Raw genomic sequence first — 21,045 nt, forward strand, 5'->3', positions numbered from 1 at the left:
TGGTGATGATCAATTGATCACATCAATACATCAATGATCTGCAACCCGAATCGGGAAATCACCCAGAAATAATGCGAGCGTCATCCAACGTCGCCCCGCCCCATCCACCCCGCCCGCTGTCCATAACGTCGCGCAAACAATGCCGACGTGGTCTGCTCATCGAACCGACCCCGACGCATTTTTTCCCGCCCCAAACGGCCGCCCGAACAACGAGCTACGCCATTTTTCGCGCCCGGCGGGGCCCCGCTCACCGTGTTTGGGATTTGTTTGGTTGTATTGACCATCGCCCAGCTGAAGACTTCAAATGTGGCACCTGGCAGTTGCCAGCGTAGATACTTCCCATACACCTGGCAACTGCCAGGTATGAAGGCTTCAACTAGCAGCTAAGGCTGTGGGTACCATGTACGGTCTCACCTTTTATCCGACTGTAAACAATGTTCAGGAGCGTCGCATTCCGGACTGTCATGAGTGAGGGTCATGATGGTCAGCCACATTCCCATGGGAGAACTTCCAATGGATAACAGAAATTTTAATTGAGCTCGGAAAAGCAACAGTGACCCAACCGTCCCACCGAAAGAAGACGGACAACGTGAGTCGGACGTCATAAATCTACAATTGTTCTAATACATTAACTCTGACGGCCATACAACCCGGTAATCAGGCAAAATACTGATTTTATAAAATCCTTCAAAATTTATACTTGGTTGCTGTACGTGTCTGCCCGCATTTTTTTGGTATATTCAGGATGCACTGGAGATGCCCTGGACGCAATCTCTCACTACCACGAGGTGACTCCTATATCTTGTTCTATTAATAGAACACCCCTAACTATCGGTTGGATGAAAAGCTTTGATAGGGCTCGCCGCTCGTGTGCTCTGCCGCAGCAGTGCTCACCTGAGAAAGAGAAGTAAAGATTTTATGACTTGCAGTATGTGCAAACGTAGCACTCGAATCCAAATTAGCCTGGTCGAATTTTTGACAGGCAACAAATTTCTTGTATTCTGAAAAACTTCAAATGATTCGGAAAACTACAATTTTTAGAAGACCCTTTATTTGTAATGATTGAAAAACTGTCTCGAGTGTCTCTTTACCATTTTGTGAGTTTTATGACACATACGGAAGGATTAGGAAAGATAGGGAAAGGCTTCTCTTCTAAAACTTTTCCAGGTATGTTCATATGATTTTTGGACCGCGTGTTCTGATTTCTATGGATAAATGATCCTATTTGTATGAAAAAGGGGTGAAATTTACATGATAAGCATTCCAAGTTAGAACCTAGATCGTTTTAATGGATATGCATGCAGCACCACTGACTGCCATTTGTCCGAGTCAATGTAATAAATAAGTGGTGGTCTGTGGGTAAATGTAGCTCAAAGAATCAGTAAGCCTTGTGCCCGGAATCTAGTAAGCCCAGCGTACTGGAAAGCGCAACGCAGCACAACACAATCTGCTTCATATCTTGGCCACAGAATCGAAGGACATGCCAGCGAAGAACATCATACGCTACTCGCTTGGCATACATAAATTTTAACTAGATATTTTGTTAATACTATACTTAATGCTTATATACGTGCATATTATATAATTTTTTACATTGACGTTATCTATTTTGATTTCATCATATGTGCGCTTCACACCGAACCGCAATGTTCGTCCGACCTGTTCGACGACTTTTAGGACGACCACACGCGATATCATACTTCCATTCAACCTCTAACTGGTGGGCATCTAGGAAGGTCGTTAAGAAATTCAATCTTGCGGACATTGGAGAGGGAATCACTGAATGCGAGGTCGTGAAGTGGTGCGCGCTCTGGCAACATGCTCCGGCCGGACCTTTCTAGCTCACTGATTCTCAACGTTGCAGGAGCGTTAAACCTCAGGCAACAGTACAGTCTTTTGATGCTCTGTGCGAGGTCCAGAGCGATAAAGCCAGCGTGGAGATCACAAGTCCATTCGATGGAGTTGTTAAAGAACTTCTCGTCCAGGAAGGCGAGATAGCGAAGGTCGGTTCGGGACTGTGTCTTATTGAGATCGACGAAGAGGAACCTACATCCGGAGCTTCCACACAATCCACAAAGGTGGAATCATCATCTCCATCGTCGCTGGAGGAGACAGCAAAGCCTGTTGAGACTCTACCTCCGCCACTTCCCTTGTCGGACGCCCCTAGTACGCCGACGCGTCGATTGCATCCTCTCGATCCCAACAATACACCTCAAAAAATATCATCCAATCATGATCAAGTATTCGCTGCACCGTCAGTGCGCTATTTTGCACGTCAGAATGGCGTTGATCTTAGCCTACTTGTCCCTGGAAGCGGGAAAGGCGGTCGTATTGAGAAGAAAGATGTCGAAGCTGCAATTGCCGGTCAACGCGATGCTCCGGAAGAGAGAACACCACAACCTCAACGACAACAAGGGGACGTCGTTGTTGAACTCGGAAGGACGCGTTATGGCATGTGGAAGGCCATGGTAAAGGTACGTCATTGGTCATATGCATGATTCCGATATTTTTAATCAGGCCGTACATCAGAGTCTGGAGATTCCACACTTTGGGTACGTGAGCAAACAACAATGTGTTATACAGTGGGCACAGTGTGGGCTGCGACTCTGAACCCAGGTTAGAAGGGTTAATGGGTCGCCCGATCTCGGATTTGGCTTTCAACTTCGCGTTTTGTTCGATCGAAATATTGGGGCAAACAAAGATTATCCCACATCACACGTAGGGGAAGGTTTTCGTTTGTCCCGATATCGACATTGAATGAGGCCAAGTTGTGTCGCGGGGTAAAATTGGGATGTAAATCGTATTCCGGACTACGATCTGCATCCCAACTTAACTCCTCAAGCATGCCAAATCTTGCCCAGAGTTGCCCCCCGAAACTGGGCCACTGTGACACTCCTTCACATTCCACAATATGAGAAGGCTAACATGATTTTTTAAAGTTATTCTACAACACTGGATATCACGGCTCTACACGAGATGCTGCCCACACTAAATGCCCATATACCCCCACATTACCTTCCAGAGAAATCGAGACCTGTCGTATCGCAGGCCATAAGCCCCTCTGCATTATACCCAGCTCCATCTCATGGACCTATACCTGACTCTCAGCAATACTCACGGCTCACTTACCTCCCCATCCTTGTCAAAACACTCTCAAAAGCCATGGTTGAATGGCCTGTTTTCCGCAGTTCGATCACCACTACGACCGACTCGTCGAAACCGACACTTACTATCCGACCGAATGCTGATATCAGTGTGGCGCTCTCGACACCGACAGGTCTATATTCCCCAACTCTACAGAGCGTTAACACGCACTCCATATATTCCATTGCCGCACAGCTTAAACACCTATCTCACCTTGGTCGACAAACTCCCTGCGCGCTGACACCCAAGGAGATGCCAAAGCGTGGTGGGACAATCACCATATCGAACGTTGGCGCAATTGGTGCAGGCGACTTTGCGTCGCCTGTGCTTGTGCCTGGAGGTGGAGTGGCGATTGTGGCTATTGGGAGAGCTAAGTGGGTTTGGGACGTAGATCGGGGGGATGGTACGGGTGAACGGAGACTGAAGCTTGGTGTGAGCTGGAGTGGGGACCATAGGGTCGTTGAGGGTGCAGAGCTTGCTGCATTTGTGGAGTGCTGGCGAGGGTATGTGGAGGTCCCGCAGCGACTTATCGCTGAAGGGATTTAGGCGATTGGTGAATTTAATGCGTGGACCTTTTTATAAGTTTATACGGGAGTATACCCTGTAATATTATTCAATTGGATTGTGCTTTTATGTTTCTCCCTATGAGTAGAGGTTCATATTCAGACTTTACATTTCGCTGCTTTTCGGCTTTTATTCGGTAATCGGTGGTATTGAGATTTCGGACCGATACATCGGTTTGGGCGCTTATTTTCTAGCCACGCTAACCAGACTTTCTGCAAATCTCATTTCTTTTCTAGATATTTAAACAGAGTAATGGGTGATATTTGCGCACAAAATCTCGACGCACACCTTCCACAACTCGAAACAAGTTATCGATGCTCTGCGGAGCTGAAAATATGCTGAGTCAGAAACAGGTGCCAGTGCACGAGGCCTTCCATGAACCTTCTAACTGTTCCATCCTTGATTCAACATCTCAAACTCCCTTCTCAGACCGAGTAGTTCCCTCTAAATTGTCCAATGGGTGATTTTTTGCAAGGCGTAGACGACTTTCTAATCCAGCATGGTGCAGCACTTGAAGCTCAGAGAAGGGGTTGCACCAGAGGCCAACCCGAAGGGCTTCCCAACCTTACTCTCCAAGCAAACCCCACAGCGTGGATTCATCAGGTTGAAACTGATCTCGCTGCCTGCAAAATACACAGCAGTCAATGGAAATATGGGTGTTATCTGTATATGCCTCAGGCGCTAAGAGAACAAATGAAGACGAACGGTTCAAGAATCCTGGGAACGACCCACCAAGATTGGCCGCATTGGAATGGCTTCAAGCAGAACTTCTTGGATATAATTGGTGAGTGCCAACTTTTGTTCACTACTCTGCAAAACTGTGGGGAAACAATGAAGATAATACTTTTTCGTTAAGACTTTTATTACGGCCATAAAAACAGAATCAGGGAAAAAATGCTACCCCTTCTTGAGCAGTATTGCCCCGGACTCACGATTGGAACACCCATCGGCCTTCCACCGCTGGATAGTACCAGCTTTTCCAGTGTGTGGATTCCAAAGATCAAAGAGGATTTCAAAGCCTGTGATATGCCGCGTATGTGGGAAACAAGAGCTGCTATGCTCTATTTGCCCGATCGTATCAGACAGCACATTGAAATGAAACATGTTGAGAACTGGAAAGAGAATGGGGTCGAATGGACGTTGGAAGATTTTATTCAAGAGGTCCAAGCTCACCTGGGTCAGTCCCTCTGAGTTAATTAAACATGTGTTAATGTGTTACTGATGGAGTTCGCATGATCTTCGTCCTTCGCAAAATGTCTTTGCTTTATTCGATAGACACGGGTGTAGCCGGAGCTGCATCAGGAGTGACTCTCGAGCCATTGCTCATCGCCCGTGGCTTGGGTGTGCTAGGATTAGGTGCAGCGGGAGCGGCTGCAGGAGTGATTCTCGGGCCACCGCTCATCGTCGGTGGCTTGGGTGCGCTAGGATTCGGTGCAAGTGGAGTAGCAGCAGGTAACCCTCCTTCCAAATCTTTCTTGTCCGCCGAACTAAAGCAAGATCTCTCTTGAAAAATTTACTCCTGAATTTAGGAAGCGCTGCAGCGATGATACAGTCAGTTATTTATGGAGGTGGGACAACTGGGTTATTTTCCATTTGTCAATCGATAGGAGCCGTTGGGGCGGTTGGTACAGCAGGAACTGCACTTTCTGGTGTAGTTGGAGGGGTTGTTGCTGCAGGAACTGCAATTTCTGGTGCAGTTACAGGGGTTTCGGGTCCCTCGAGACGCTGAAAAATCCCTTCATCGTGAAGTAATTTCTTGCCGGTACCCCTTTTCTCTTCTTTGAACTTCGGCATTGTATCTGATGCCGCGTTGGACGTCCTAAAAATAAACTTCGATCAATTGTCCTGTAGGATCGGTTATCAGAAACTTCAGTAGATACATACTAGAGGTAGAGATAACACATATCGTTGGCTGTGAACTCAAGTTCCTTACGATAGGGTCAAAAATTCTTACACTGACAGCCAAACATTCATGCCAAATTTGCTGACACCCAAGGTTGACTTGAAATTCCAACTTGGACTCCCTGAATCCACCCTTACGACGCCATCGATAGAAGATTGTACCCGGAAGACGGATAATCAACCGTAGTCTGCTGAGTATTTTATCGCTCTATTTCTAGGCCTATGATCACTGATTATGGGCATGACGTATTTCCCTGCGGTAGGGACATGCTATCTGTTCTAGAAGTCCTGCTCATCCGGGCCTCGGTGCTTGAATGCCAAGCCTTTGCAATCGGTATATGAATGGGTGAATAGTCTAAACTACGTTGATGACCAGTGATTACTATCCCAGCAGGAAGTTTACTGTACCTAATCAGGGAGAAATGAATGAGGTATTAATTGATCCGGGATCACCTTTGACGCCCCGTCTTGGCGCTGGTTGACGACCTTGCGAGAGGAACAGGTAACTGCATAATCAGGCGATGACTGGCGACATCGAATATAGCCTCTAAATCTGCATTTAAAGGTCTTTCTACTATGGATCAATAGAGAAAACAGTCATTCCCAGGTGTCTTGATTATCCAAATCCAACCACCTTACTTCATCCACCTTCGGGTCAACAACTTACGAGGCATGTTATTCCAACTGTTTAATTTTGAATGCGTCACATAACTGTCCAGCTCTGCCAAGCAATGATAACATCTCATAATAGAAGGGTAAGCCAAATTCCCTCAGGCCAAAATCCCGCTGCGATGTTTTTGCCAGTGGGCATGCTCAATTTATATCCCACTGACATCAGTAACAGTTACCAGATCTCCCATCGCACAAAAGGCGACATATACAACCCTTGTCTTCTGGATTGACGCGCCGGACTGTGAGTTGCTATTACTAACTGGTTGTGAACTAGTTCTATAAAGGTCATTGAGGGCATAATCTCTTTCCCATCCCTCATCCTTCCCTTCCTAGACCCAAATTACTTCCCATGGCTGTTAGAAGAAATGGACTCGCTTTGGGCGTGCTGCTCATTAGAGCCTCTATCGCCACCCCGTATTTGCGCCCACTGTCGAACACCACCTCTATTATCACTATGGGAAACGGCGGCACTGAGAGAGGTTCTCGCGAATTTTGGTACCATCTAGCAATCAGTGTCGTACTTGTCCTTGCTGGAGGAGTTTTTGCGGGGTACGCGGGTTTAGTTCTTGTCACCGCTGATGATTTTCATAACCCCGCCTTCGTATAGATTGACCCTGGGGTTGATGGGCCTAGATGAACTCCATTTGCGTGTGCTGGCCACATCTTCTGAGAATTTGACGGAGAAACGGAATGCACAGAAAGGTGCGCTGAACAGTTATTTGACATGGAAGATATCAAGACATGAAGGATACATAGTACTCAATCTTCTACGGAGGGGTCGTCACTGGGTTCTTGTTGTGCGTTCGATGCAAATCCATGCATTATTCAACATTCTGATGATTTATACCGACAGGTTCTTCTGTTATCAAACGTGGTATGATGCTAAAATTGTTGTAATTTAGATAGATCTGTACTGACCACTGTGGCTAGATTGTCAACGAAAGTTTGCCCATTTTCTTGGATAATGCTGTCAGTAATTCGCTATCAATCCACTTACTTGAAATCGTACCTAAAACACATCCCAGATTGGAGGCGGAGTAGCAGCCATTGCTATCTCAACCACTGCAATCGGTGAGTTGGCAATGATGTATATGGGTCGTCTTCGCTAATTCTCCGACCGAATCAGTTATTTTTGGGTGAGCTCGTTCTTCGAATAACGCTATAGTATTTATTTACAGGTGGTTTGGTTTTACAGAGAGTCAGTATTGAAATTTGAAACGTCAAGGCATTTGTTGCTGACGATTGATTATGAATGTAATACTTTACAGGGTAATCCCACAAGCCGTCAGTGTCAGGTACGGGTTGTATGTTGGCGCAACCTGTGCACCTCTGGTGCTGGTCATGATGTTTATCTTTGGTAAAGCTAGATTCAGAAACCCTAGTGGAATTCTATTGCTGATATCGTCTAGCTCCCATTGCGTATCCCATTGCCAAGCTTCTAGACCTCGTCCTGGGGGCGGATAAGCACCAGCTTTACAAGAAGGCAGAGCTCAAATCGTTCCTCCAGTTCCATCGTGCGGGGGAAGAGCCACTACGGGATGACGAACTAGCGATTCTGAATGGCGTCCTGGAACTTAACACTAAGAATATAGAGTCAATTATGACACCCCTTCGTGTACGTATCGAATTCTGGCCTTCTGGACGCTTTTTTAGGGTCTAATTGGTGTACATAGGACGTTGTCATTTTGAGCACGGATGATATTCTAGATGAAACAGCTGTCGCAGCCATGTAAGTCATGGCGACCATTCTTGAATAGGCTTATTGAACTACCATTTTTGCTAATTTATCTGTACTCCTTCTTAGGCTACAGAGTGGCTACTCGCGATTTCCCGTTCACGAAGCAGGAAACCCAACGTCCTTCGTCGGTCTTTTATTGATAAAAAAGGTAGACATAAAACAATTTTGAGATTGTTCACCCCAACTGATTTTCAATGATTTAGCTTCTCACGTATGATGCAAAGAAAGCTCTTCCTGTTTCTTCGTTCGCCCTGTCTATTCTTCCAGAAGCTCATCCGACGTTGAATTGCTTCCAAGCCTTGGACTATTTGTGGGTTTTCCTCGGTAATTGATGCTTTGTGCGTTATTATGAACACTACAACTTGAAGCCAAACCGGACGGGCACATCTTTTGCTTGTCAGCAGAACACCTGGAAAGGCTGGTGGGGCCATGGGTGTGATAACTCTCGAAGGTCAGTGTACAAGTAGACGAACATGGCATTTTGCGCTAATCGTGCTCCATTTGTAGACATCATTGAAGTTCGTTTCCTGGTGTTGGTATTCTACATCTATTAATTTGATTATTACAGGAAATCATCTCTGAAGAAATTGTCGACGAAACTGATCAATACCAAAGCAACCTTACCAGAGACAAGGCGAGACGCTCTACAACGTCAACCATCATGCAAGGGTACTTGTAAATTCCGTAAATTCTGCAGAGATTGCACTAATTCTCTTAATTAAAGCATCGTCGAGCGCCGAAGTCCGTCAAATTGGCCGTACGAGATGTTCAATGAGAGTACAGCTTTATTAGGGCTGAATAGCCGTTGCGCTTCTCTTGATCAAGGGCAGCAGAGGATATATACGGGTCGTTACTCACAGGAAGGGACGTTTCCTAGAAGTGTCTCCCACCATTGATAGCTCCCCATTGCAATTGCCCACATCCTTATACCAAGAAAGCGACTTTTGTGTCTCGAAGTTCATGTAAATATCATTAAAGCATTTATATAACAAGGGAAATTCTTGTAATATATTATGCTTAAAGCAACTTATCCCTATACACATGCAATTCTTTTATCTTATCTGGTAGCACACGCATAGGAATTCAATATTTCATGTTCGCTTTAACTAAAGGCCCCTATTATTAGCCCCTATTCGCATTCGAGCTGATCTTGGCGCTTACGACGTCAGTGATTACGTAAGGACCAAGGGTTCTAGTTGTCGACGCTCGTCGCTGCCGCCGTCGCCAACGCTCTCATCACATTACCACTACCATCGTCGATGAGGCTAAGGATACCTACTTTAGTCTTCTTATTGCGTTCCGCAGCCGCATTTCCGTTCTTCCGCACCACACATATACCCGGGGAAGATGAGCCCGCCGAACCTGGATCTTCCGAGTTCTGGACAAAGGTTTTCGTCAGCATAGGGCTCGTATTGGCGGGCGGTGTATTTGCTGGGCAAGTGGAGACGTGTATATCTCTTTAAGTGACTAATACGTGACGCGTAGATTGACTTTGGGACTGATGGGGCTCGATGACTTGCACCTGCGCGTACTTGCAACATCCTCGGAAGACTTGAAGGAAAAGAGAAACGCCCAGAAAGGTGAACGTCGGAACGAGGACTTCTGGATGGTTTATTGATGTATGTCTCTATCAAAGTTTTGAAATTGATGCAAAAAGGGCGGCACTGGGTTCTTGTGGTACGTCTCTTGACTGTTGAATACGTCTCGCCCTAAACTAACTCGCTGCTGTAGGTACTGTTGTTAGGAAATGTGGTAAGTAAAACACATGTCAGACCGAATGAAGCTATTTGATTTTTTCTAGATCATCAACGAAAGTTTGCCAATCTTTTTGGATAGCGCCGTACGTGTGTTTCACAGACTGGTGGTTGGGTCTCATGAGCAATTCTAGTTGGGTGGAGGAGTCGCGGCTATTGTTATTTCTACCGCTGCTATCGGTGCGTTCGTCATTTTGACCGAGATGGTGATTCTAATGCGCTTCTTACAGTTGTTTTCGGGTGAGCGTCTACGTTTTTATTGCCATTCCAACATTTAACGGCCTTAATCCCGTATTTAGCGAGTGAGCACCTCTTTCTTTTCTTCATCGCGTTTCGTCTATAATGCGAATATTAGAATCATTCCCCAAGCTGTGAGCGTGAGGTACGGATTGGCCGTCGGTGCGACGTGTGCCCCTTTGGTGCTCTCGATGATGTACATCTTCGGTACGAATCTATCCACGGTGCGATTTCATGGGGCTAACAAACTATCGGTCTAGCTCCCATCGCTTGGCCCATAGCTAAACTTCTCGACTATGTGCTTGGTGCTGGAGAGCATCACACGTACAAGAAAGCTGAATTGAAGTCCTTCCTGCAGTTCCACCGGACCGGTGAAGAGCCGCTTCGTGATGATGAAATTGCCATCCTGAACGGCGTTTTAGAGTTGAACACTAAGAACGTTGAGACTATTATGACCCCTCTCAAGGTATATTACTTTACTTTTGCCTTGTATTAACTGTTCGAATGACCCGTCGTACCAGGATACCGTCATACTGAGTGCGGATACGATCTTGGATCATAAAGCCGTCGATGCAATGTACGTGCAGTGTGTATTATTTCGGTGTCGCCTGACTGAAGTCGATGAAAAGCATGTTGAGCGGCTATTCGCGGTTCCCCGTCCACGAACCCGGAAATCCGCTCTCCTTCGTTGGTCTTCTGCTCATTAAGAAGGTAGGTGTGATCCAAACGAAAAGACTTGGCGATAACGCTTCTTTCCTAGCTCCTTACCTACGATCCCAGCAAAGCTCTTCCTGTCTCTGCTTTTCCATTGGGAATCCTGCCTGAGGCCCATCCATCCATTAACTGCTTCCAGGCTTTGGACTACTTGTATGAATAACTTTACTCCCACTCAAAATCTGTCCTAAATTCAACCAAATAGCCAAACAGGTAGGGCGCATTTGCTTTTGATCAGCCGTACGCCTGGTGTTGCTGGAGGTGCGATCGGTGTCATCACACTCGAAGACGTCATCGAGGTATGGATGCTAAATATATCTTATCCTCTCTCTGACAGCTACCTCCGACAGGAAATTATCTCGGAGGAGATTGTGGACGAGACAGATAGGTATGAAGACAACCAAAGTAAAAGACGCGCTAAACGGGCCACGACGGCTGCTGTCATGCGAGGGTTAGTCGGGATGTAATATTTGTCTTCGTCATTTGACCTGTTTTTTGCGTAGCATCGTGGAACGCCAGAGACGCGCCACACAAGACTCAGAAAGGACGCCACTATTGGTCGACACGTCAATACCGAACGCTTCACAAGAAGGAAATACTTTATACGGGACTACGAACGGAGTAGTCAGCGAGTCACCGAAAGATTCGTAAGACTTTCGAGTAGATATGTGGCTTTCAACATATCGCAGATCATTATCTATTGTGGTCCGCGGTCTACTATTTTTAATCATTTATATGCTAGTTTTGTCATGTGTTGGGTCTGTTTTTTTTTGGTGGCGGCATTTGTTACAGAGAGCAGCTCGGGCGTAAGGGGACGCATGGTGAACTGGCCTTCACATTTACTGTTCTAGCACTGAAGAGATCATTAGGTGGATTCCAAAGAACCTTCTATCAGCATCTACCCCTACCGCTTCGCAGCACTTAATGTCTTTTACTTTTTCCGCGTCCAGTGTCAGATGGCTCAGCATAGGAAGTCACATTACAAAAACGAGCCAAAATCCTGGAGCGGGGTCTTGCCTTACAAGATCCGTTAACGAACCATTTGACTGGACGCAAATCGATAACAGGTGCTTTTTCAAAACTGTGAAGTTCTTTTGGAAATTCCGGTCTATTTTTGGCACTAACGCCCACACATTGCGGAGTTTTAAAACGACTTGTGGCTCATAATCGAAAGTTTTTTGATTATGTTTTCTAAACAAAAAGATCCACAAATACAGGTTGACATCAGGTTGAAATCACTTTCAAAAATTTCATGAGCAAAATTGTACATTGGCTGTTTGCGCTTCGCCATGCTCCAAGTCTCCCAACAGGTACACACTGCAAAACGCCGGAAATCGCCCATGTGCTTCCATGTGTGTGAATCCTCAAACGATTGTGTCTATGGTTTCAAGTGACTCATACCACCCTATTGACTGTTCTAATCTTGTAATCTTCAGAGATGACCGTTTTAAGAGCGTAAAATACAGAGCCTGCTCTCTGGGTACTGATCCTTATCTTATTGTGTACGAGGGTAATGTGTTGGGGTATAAAACTTCGATAATGCATCTGTACTTCAACTCAAGCTTCCTCCTTACTCGCCAGAACTTGAACGCTGAAGGAGTAACCCTCTGGTGCCTTTCCCACACCCTTATACAGAGAACTCTCGCCGAAAGCTTGTATACCATGGAAACATATCATAAACTCATTATATCGACTTACCATCGCGGATGGGACGATGCGGGTAACACCAAGCCGTACCACTGGGCTTTGTTCGTACACGCTCCTAGCTATGATAACAACCAGTATAGAGCCAACTCTGGAATTGTTCATCAAATTACAGGGTATCCTGGTGCATACGAATATCCAGGACCACACACGATTTCCGACTTACATGGGTCGGGATCAAGGATGCAAGACCTTTACATCGGAGAGATTGGGAACACCAAGCTAGATCGCATCACAGAGATATGTCGATCTGTGCCAATTCCTGATGCCACTAAAGATTCTACAAAGCAGTTTTGGAATTGCCAGAGCTGGACTGCAGCAGTCGTACGGGAGTTGAACAAAGAGGGGTTTATATATTCACAAATCGGCGATACAGATGCATATTTGTGGGGACATCTTGCAGAAACTCGATAAATAAGTATTTCAATGCATGTAACAGAGACCTAGTCGACTTTATGATTGTTGTGATTATCCGTGCTGTAACCAATGGTTTCAATGATAGAGATTATAAGTACAGCGACGTCTCCTATGATCGATTGGAAGTCAACTTGCGAAGTTCCGTGGTGTTACAGCTATTCAAAACACCTGCAGCTCAGAATCGAGGGAAAATTCATCCTTCCATGGTGCCATAATGGTCTTTACCAGGTCTACCCACCATTTCTTCCCCGGTCGACTCCCATACATTGCTTTGCGGTATTCCCAATACTCTGGCCACCAGCCTGCCATTGACCAGTCAAGGATGGCAGTGACCTTCCCGGTGTTTTGGTCCACAAGGATGTTTTCGAATGACAGGTCTGCGTGCGAGTAGACAATGTCGTGATTGTAGCTCAGAACCCTCGCAAATTTTTGCTTAAGCTCTTCAGCTTTTCGATACTGCTCCAAGCATTCCAACAAATACGAGTGAAACTCCTTTCCAGAATTCCAAGGACCTCTGGGACCCATCATAGAGATTCGTGGGCAGTAGACGGATCGCCTATTTGTTGAACCCACCCACCCATGTGGGGCCGGTTGTTGAAGTCCTCTGAGCTCCTGCATGTAAGCCTTGAGCTCATTGACGGTGCGAGATCGTGAGCTGTCCGTCATGTTTGGCCAGGCCTCGTCCAGCTGCACTCCTCTGCACATAGATATGCGAATAAACCCATAAGACGCATCCTTGAGTTCCCAAACATCCAGGAGAGTTGGGATAGGGATAGATGTATGTTTTCGAACAAAAATCATGGCCTCGGCTTCTTGGGTAGCGACGGTCGAACCCTTGAGAACAGTCCATGGGTCAAGCTTTGTGACTGAACGTTTGAAATCAGGATTTCGATACAGAATACGAGCTATTCGTAGACGTAGTGGGACTAGTAGGCGACCCAACCTGCGCCATACAAACTTGATCAAGTAAAAGAGGAACATGGGAGATTTCGTTAACATGACAGCAAATCAAAACCTTAACACCTACTTGCCATTTAATAAACAAACCCTGCGTGAGAAAAGTCAATCGTCTTTTGCGCTGTCACGTTCTCGGATTAATCTGGCGCAAATTCAAGGTTTGGCGCTGTGTTGCCACCATGGACGGCCTATACAGCTTGATACCTTTGATCCCTTGACTCAGATTGACTGACATTTGTTCTCAATGGTTCTGCCTTCAAGTTTCAGCTACCAGTACAACCGGATCGCATCTGCTATCAATTATTATGTTTTGCCATCATATCTAAACTTTGGAATATGCACACTGTTTCCTCATCGAGTTTCATAAGATCGACTTTGAAATAGATTTTGTTGGTTCAGATGTCATTCCACACTTTGCCACTTGGTTTGAATGACGGGACGGTACCAGCCATCAGGCAATTTGCGTCGTAACAGCGCAAAAGGCCTTTGGAGTAGAGAAGAAGAAGCACCATTTGAACCTTCGCTTCGAGGTATGACAGCAAAATCATTATCAGTGTTTGTTGCGATCGTCCGAAGGGTTTTGACGGTCGAGATTACGAACAATAGTCTATTAGGTGTAATGCATTAAAATACAATTTGCATCAGTGGTTCATGACTATAACTTGCCTCTAGTGCATAGAGATGAGAATCAAAAGACTCGGGCGATAATTGTCGCACTGATTCAACGAGTTTGTAGAGATATTCCTGATTGCTTGTCAGCATCGCATGGCAGGACAAGCGCTCAACGATTTGACATGCCTTGTTGGGTCCGGATGGACCTACAGATTTCCAAATTCGGTATCCGAGAGCGTCTAGAGGTTCAGAACCAACTGGACACAAGGGTGAGCAACTCGATTTCGGATCGAGTAATCATAAACTTACTAAAAGAAGGGTTGTCGTTACGACCGACGTAGCACTGTCCAAAATACGATTAAATGGCACGATGAGTTCAAGGAAGATGCAGATTCAAAAGGTCGCCAACTCACATAAGCCTAACCATACGTATGTTAGCCTAATTTTCTTGCGAGAGTGAGAGCTAGAACTAACGTCATGAATAATTACGGTCTCTGTACCGTTCGAATCGACGCCATATATATCTAGGGTCTCCATGGTATATCCATCCTGAAGGATAGAGGGTGTCTAGCCTATGTAACATAATGTAGACATTGAAATACCTTTTCCCTGTAATCTGTAACACAAATACAGATCATGGTGTTATCGGGATATCATAGGAATACGTACCCAAATAGTCTCGAACCTCAGCTTCGTAAGCTGGGTCAATGGTATATGCAATTCCTTCAAGAAAAAAATAAGTGTCAACGTTTTAGAGGTTCCTCATTGGGTTACCAACCCCACACAATGTCGTCGTCTGGGAAAGCGTCCTGAGGGTGTAAAGTCGTTGAGTTATATATTGGGGTTGTTATTAAGTCAGTTGCCTACGGAACCCGAAAATTTGTCCCAGTCTTCCTTATGGATGAGGGTGACGACTCTTCCTGGACTCTGTAGTCAACATATGAGCCAACGAAAGTTCATTCATTTTCGAAGGAAGAAAGTGGACCTCTGGCGTCCCTCGATGGTCATGGGACTTCTGTGCGAAGCGGCGAACATATCCTTTCAGATATCCTGGTGCTAGCACATAGTTAAGTCATTTTCTCATGTTTTCGTATTCCTGATAGGTACTTCGTGATATAGTGTGTGGAGGGGGCTATACACTCGAACATCTGTTATCACTGATTGCTCCGACTCGCAAGTACCTGAATGGAAAAGATAAATACCTTAAAAATAAGTGATCCATAGCCAAAAACGACAAATGGTTTAGATGTAGATCCCATTGATAGGATCTAGGCGTCTAAGCGCCGTTCAAGCGTCTATACTTGAGGGGAACGTGAGGAAGAGGGAAGACCTAGATGGGTGACTAATACTAATAGTGAGCCGGCGGAGTTCAAAAAAATATTATCTTCCACTTTTGGAAAAAAATATATCCAGCGTCGCCGTGCAAACCTCTCTCCGCCTTCCAACAAAATCATCCATAACCGCCCACCGCCGGGGTCATATTTGAGGATATTCCATCGGCGCATGCGCTTTCAGGGCATACTAAACCAATTTCTGACAGTGACACGCCGTACGACTGCCAGACGATCTGTAGTTGCATTCACGCGTCCGATGACTATGTCTACGACGATTCCACACTCAAGACCATTGTCGGACTCCGAGGCGGAAGGACCCGCTTTAAAAAAGCAGAGGTTGGATATCGAGATTGAGACAGAGGCTGTAGAACCGACCACAAAAAAGCCTGAAGAGATTGTCATCTCATTGGAGTCGGTTCAGCGTAACCGAGCCCCAAAACGCAAGAAGAAGAGAAAAGAGCCGCCGCTTCCTGAGGCATGTTCCCCTGCAGATGTGCTATATCAGGAAATCAGGTCGTTGCTGGGTGGAGATGTCGTTGACTCGATCACAGAGGCTGGAGGCGCGTTCCAGTCACCGTATGAGTATGGAGAAGAGGTTGAGGTGAAGGTGGAAACTATCAGTTCTGGAGGTGAGTAACATAATGTTTGACGAGTGGTATCTTGTTCAGTTCCATTGCATAGGCACAGGGATCGCGTTGGCTCCAGCTGAGAAAGGGCCATGGGCAATTGTCGTTCCGTTTGCACTACCTGGAGAGACAGTCCGTGTTCGTATTGGAAAGAGCGACCGAATGCATTCAATAGGTTCGCCTATCGAAGTCCTGACAAGAAATCCTGAACTGCGAGACGATTCTCTGGTGCAATGTAAATACTTTGGTTCTTGTGGAGGTTGTCAATATCAGGTGAGTTTCCGTTGCGTGGTCATTCCCAATTACAACTCTTAAACTTTTCTATTAAGATGATCTCCGGGGAAAACCAACTGCGCCTCAAGCGAGATGTAATTGTCAAAGCATACAATACTTATTCTCGTATGTGGCTTCTGTCATGTTATATTGGCTCCGATTAATAACTTTTAGGATAGAAATGGAACCGACTCTCATTCCTACCATTGAGCCCACTGTAGAATCTCCTCTGGTGTATGCTTATCGTACCAAAATTACGCCTCATTTCGAGCGCCCACCGAAGCATGTAAAACCAGACGACGTTGCACCTGGTACACAACCTCCCTGGTTGAAAATTGGCTTCAACCTTACGAACAGTAATGCTACTTTGGACATTGAGGTATGTCGCAATAAACCCGGTTACTTGTACATCGCGTTAACTATGTTCCAGGAATGCCCCATTGCTACCCCCATATTGAATAATCAATATAAATCAGATCGCGAAAATATCACTAAGTACGTATTCTTAATTTGATGACATTTGACGCTCACTCATCTTACGTTGTATTAGAAATATATTTTCGTACAAAAAAGGCGTGTCGCTGATGTACCGTGATTCACTGGACACCTCATTCGATGCGTCGGAAATGATGACTCCCCCAATTGACAAACTATCGGACGCATTTACACGACATGTCTGTGTCACTGACCAGAATGGCTCGGCACGAGAAATGGTCGGCGATTATTTGTTTGAATACAATGCTGGCGGATTCTTCCAAAATAACAATTCGGTTCTCCCTCTGATGGTCAACTACGTCAAGAATCTCATCAATCCCGGCCCGGGTAAAGAACACCCCACACATCTCGTCGACACATACTGCGGGGCAGGTTTATTTGCCATCTCGCTCTCCTCGGTGTTTCAAAAGGTCGCTGGCATCGAACTCTCGCAAAGCGCAATTGCGTCAGCGAAGGCCAATGCAAAGCTGAATTCTATTCCCGATGATAAAATATCTTTCCTATCTGGGGAAGCGCAGAACATTTTCGCAACTGTGCAAGACTTTCCCCCGGAACAAACAGCGATCGTCATTGACCCCCCGAGAAAAGGGTGTGATGATCTTTTTTTAAAGCAACTTCTCGCGTTTAGGTGCAACACCGTGGTATATGTCAGCTGTAACGTGCATACACAAGCGCGGGATGTAGGCAAAATCGTTCGAGAGACTGCAAATGATGGCGAAGGTAGACGATACCGGTTGGAGAGTTTGAGAGGGTTTGATCTTTTCCCTCAGACCGCACACGTGGAATCTGTAGCGTTGCTTCGACTTTACTGATGTTATGCTATTATTATTTCCGATAGTACACCATTGTTGGGACCGAGAGGGATCCTCTCGCTTCATTTCCGATGATCTATTGTCACCAGTGGCGGCAGGCAAGAATCTATTGGAGGTTTTCGGCCGTAACTGAAGTCGTGGCATCCAATTACTCAAATGGCAAACAATCATCCCCACAGTCAACTTTTTTTTGCGCAACTGGGTGTGTTCGAACATAATCTTGGTATATCTTCGCCGCAACATGGAACACTGAAGATCTCGAAATTTTTGCATGTTTTGCATGAAGTACTATTGGTCAAGCGCCGCCAAGCCATCTAAGGCCAAAATTTCCGCTTTGAGTAATACCTTGATAAGATAAGATCCGGCGACCCACAACAACAATTTTTCGATCTCGTGGAGCGCCCTGAATCGCCACAAGTTTACCCCGGATGCCCATGGTCCCCCAGCCCTAAATATGACTCGACAACGTATATAAAACCTGACCGTGAACCATACCTTCGATAACAGCACCCATCTCTAGAACAAAATACCCGACCACCATGGCCATTGACCACACCCAAAAGACGAACGGGGCTGCGCCTCACCATGCCGAGCTCGATGTGAGTTGAAGATCACAATTTTTTCCAACGAAATACTCATCCCTGGCTTTTACGTTCGACGACATGTAGGCTTCAAAGCTGGTCGTCACTTTGGCCTCAGAGCTGAAGCCAATACCCGATCCTGAGACGCTGGTCTTCGGTCAAACACAGACGGACCACATGTTGGTCGTCAACTACGATCCCATTACAGGTTGGGGAATTCCAGAGATCAAGCCTTATGGACCTTTGTCTCTTGATCCCATGAGCTCTTGTTTCCACTATTGTCCTAACGTCTTCGAGGGGATGAAGGTGCGTTCGTTATGTATATTCATACGCCTGGAAATACTCACTCGTTTGTGCAGGCATACACAGGAGCTAATGGCGAAGCTCGTCTCTTCAGGCCTGACAAAAACATGGCGCGTCTTGCGCGTTCTGCTGAGCGCGTTGCCCTGCCTGTGAGTCCCTTTTGCCCTCGCCCTTTTCATACTTTGCCAATCCTGATTCCCGATTCTTGATCATCATTTCTGTCACCTTTAAAATGCATATTTATAGCCATTTGATACCAAAGCCGTCTTGGAACTGATAAAAAAACTCGTTGAAGTTGATGCTCGGTGGATTCCTACTATCCCTGGGTACAGTTTGTACATCAGGCCAACGATAATCGGGACGCGTGCTGGTATGTGTTACATTTTTCGCCGATTTTGTATCGCCGCACTCACCGCAACTCGGTTTCCGTCTCACCTCACCTGTTAATCAAATTGGCTGAATGTATTGAACAGCTCTCGGTGTCGCAGCATCAGACAGCGCGTGCCTATACGTTATTCTTACACCTGCGGGACCCTACTTCCGTGGAACGGCGAAAGGGATCCCTCTGCTTGCCGTTGGTGAAAGCGTCCGATCGTGGCCTGGTGGAACTGGCGGTCACAAATTGGGCTTGAACTACGCACCAGGATTCCTTCCCCAGAGAATTGCTGCAAAACAGGGTTATGAGCAGATCCTCTGGCTCTTGGGAGACGATGAGAAGATCACAGAAGTCGGAGCTATGAATTTCTTCGTCGCGGTCCAGAGAGAAGATGGAGGTATGTCGATGTCCATTTGCGCTTTTCTTGTCATAGCCCTCGTTTTCTTTGTTATTTTAAGCTTTCGGTGGTGTTGGAATTTGAATTTTGACCTTTTCTTATCCACACAGATGTCGATCTCATTACACCAGCCCTTGATGGTACAATTTTGCCAGGCATTACCCGCGAATCGACTCTCGCGCTCGCCGATGCCCACACATCCTCCAAAATCACACTTCCTGGTGTGCCTGCCACAAAGAAGATCTTCACCCATGAACGCCCAGTCACCATGGCCGAGCTCGCGAAACACGTAGATGCAGGCCGTGTGCTAGAGTGCTTCGGAGTAGGGACCGCTGTGCTCGTCGCGCCAGTGGGACGTATTGGATGGAAAGGGCGCGATTTGGTGTTGCCAGTGTATGAAGGCGGCCTTGGACCAATTGGAAAGGGTTTGGAACAGACGATATTGGCCATCCAGACAGGAAGACAGGAGTTTGAGGGCTGGAGTGTCCCGTGCTTCTGAGTTTTTGATTTTTTGACTTCACGGGTTAATCCTTAGGTTAAGGTATGGACCTCGTTGTAGGCGCGTGTCATGGTTGTCGATTTTTTTGTCTTTTTTCTTGCTATGATGTAAAGTGGAAATTTTAATCAATGCTTTTCAGGAATCTTGGAACCAAATGTACCGTTTTGATATGTGTGTACGTGCATGAGTTCGTAGGTATTACATGAGTATGATAGCAAAGGTTTGGGTCCATCGATAACATGCTTGACTGCGACCGTCATATGATAAAATCGATGGACGAACAGGCTCCTTTTGAGACTCCAATTTTGATTTATCTCCGGCGATCTTTTATAGTAGTCTAATGTTATGAGACACTGCCTTGAGAATGTGGCAATTCGCACAAGTCCAGAATTTGAAAGCTAAAAGGGAAAAATCTCCCGATGCAGTGCATTCACCATTTTAAATCACATCGGATCTCTTACGCATGCTAGTAAGACTCTACCTTGCAATGGAAGTTAGAAGATCTATTTACTATCATGCTCATCAAAACATAAGATGTAACAAATTCAAAAAGTAAGAATCCAAATGCTGTTGACTTTTCTGCGTTTATGTCAACTACACTCTCCATTGTTCTTTCTGCCACCCGCGGAGAAATTCCGATTTACACACAATGACTCGGTAGAGTTGATATATATATAATTCACGTCGTGGTCGATCCTGCCACCGGACAAGTCGTAACCATTAAACTCTCGCACCCTTTACCCTGTAAAAGCCACTAATTTGTGTGCAGAATACGCCCCTTAAAGCCCGTAGGGCTCCGTCACTGGACGCACGGTGACTTTAAAAACACCCTGACATTTGGAATTAGGGGAAGTTCGCCACTCCTTGACTTACCTCCTTGTCTTCTAGTGCCCCCTAGGTTTTCTACATATCTCTTCACTGGAAGACAGCGCAC

The 21,045-nt window shown here is 45.9% G+C and overlaps 7 protein-coding genes across 7 annotated transcripts; 5 read left to right on the forward strand and 2 right to left on the reverse strand.

Moving 5' to 3' along the window:
* Window positions 1–1,646: 1,646 nt before the first annotated feature.
* Window positions 1,647–3,690, forward strand: JR316_0001467 (Lipoamide acyltransferase component of branched-chain alpha-keto acid dehydrogenase complex, mitochondrial; the record flags this gene model as incomplete). The annotated part of the gene is made up of 4 exons (XM_047887271.1): window positions 1,647–1,801; window positions 1,865–2,474; window positions 2,530–2,552; window positions 2,940–3,690. 4 exons carry the CDS (start codon window positions 1,647–1,649, stop codon window positions 3,688–3,690), a joined length of 1,539 nt encoding a protein of 512 aa, XP_047755017.1.
* Window positions 3,691–4,164: 474 nt separating this feature from the next.
* JR316_0001468 (uncharacterized protein) lies at window positions 4,165–5,216 on the forward strand (the record flags this gene model as incomplete). Its single annotated transcript, XM_047887272.1, has 3 exons — window positions 4,165–4,492; window positions 4,565–4,885; window positions 4,984–5,216. The coding sequence occupies 3 exons, from the start codon at window positions 4,165–4,167 to the stop codon at window positions 5,214–5,216; spliced, it is 882 nt and encodes a 293-aa protein (XP_047755018.1).
* A 1,415-nt stretch (window positions 5,217–6,631) lies between these two features.
* JR316_0001469 (uncharacterized protein) lies at window positions 6,632–8,699 on the forward strand (the record flags this gene model as incomplete). Its single annotated transcript, XM_047887273.1, has 13 exons — window positions 6,632–6,831; window positions 6,890–6,984; window positions 7,039–7,079; window positions 7,136–7,156; window positions 7,213–7,251; window positions 7,308–7,353; window positions 7,692–7,897; window positions 7,956–8,011; window positions 8,087–8,168; window positions 8,224–8,330; window positions 8,389–8,471; window positions 8,528–8,538; window positions 8,589–8,699. 13 exons carry the CDS (start codon window positions 6,632–6,634, stop codon window positions 8,697–8,699), a joined length of 1,098 nt encoding a protein of 365 aa, XP_047755019.1.
* Window positions 8,700–9,521: 822 nt separating this feature from the next.
* On the forward strand, window positions 9,522–11,376 carry JR316_0001470 (Protein MAM3; the record flags this gene model as incomplete). Its single annotated transcript, XM_047887274.1, has 14 exons — window positions 9,522–9,600; window positions 9,657–9,697; window positions 9,752–9,772; window positions 9,822–9,860; window positions 9,909–9,954; window positions 10,005–10,014; window positions 10,130–10,218; window positions 10,272–10,477; window positions 10,533–10,588; window positions 10,641–10,722; window positions 10,772–10,878; window positions 10,931–11,024; window positions 11,076–11,176; window positions 11,229–11,376. The coding sequence occupies 14 exons, from the start codon at window positions 9,522–9,524 to the stop codon at window positions 11,374–11,376; spliced, it is 1,119 nt and encodes a 372-aa protein (XP_047755020.1).
* Window positions 11,377–13,005: 1,629 nt separating this feature from the next.
* JR316_0001471 (uncharacterized protein) lies at window positions 13,006–13,827 on the reverse strand (the record flags this gene model as incomplete). Its single annotated transcript, XM_047887275.1, has 1 exon — window positions 13,006–13,827. The coding sequence occupies one exon, from the start codon at window positions 13,825–13,827 to the stop codon at window positions 13,006–13,008; it is 822 nt and encodes a 273-aa protein (XP_047755021.1).
* Window positions 13,828–14,353: 526 nt separating this feature from the next.
* On the reverse strand, window positions 14,354–14,952 carry JR316_0001472 (uncharacterized protein; the record flags this gene model as incomplete). Its single annotated transcript, XM_047887276.1, has 4 exons — window positions 14,354–14,410; window positions 14,626–14,672; window positions 14,725–14,758; window positions 14,905–14,952. 4 exons carry the CDS (start codon window positions 14,950–14,952, stop codon window positions 14,354–14,356), a joined length of 186 nt encoding a protein of 61 aa, XP_047755022.1.
* A 3,542-nt stretch (window positions 14,953–18,494) lies between these two features.
* JR316_0001473 (Branched-chain-amino-acid aminotransferase, mitochondrial) lies at window positions 18,495–20,111 on the forward strand (the record flags this gene model as incomplete). The annotated part of the gene is made up of 6 exons (XM_047887277.1): window positions 18,495–18,554; window positions 18,624–18,842; window positions 18,896–18,988; window positions 19,086–19,209; window positions 19,313–19,612; window positions 19,723–20,111. The coding sequence occupies 6 exons, from the start codon at window positions 18,495–18,497 to the stop codon at window positions 20,109–20,111; spliced, it is 1,185 nt and encodes a 394-aa protein (XP_047755023.1).
* Window positions 20,112–21,045: the final 934 nt, after the last annotated feature.

The sequence above is a fragment of the Psilocybe cubensis genome, chromosome 1 (assembly GCF_017499595.1).
Source record: "Psilocybe cubensis strain MGC-MH-2018 chromosome 1, whole genome shotgun sequence".
NCBI classification, from domain to species: Eukaryota; Fungi; Basidiomycota; class Agaricomycetes; order Agaricales; family Agrocybaceae; genus Psilocybe; species Psilocybe cubensis.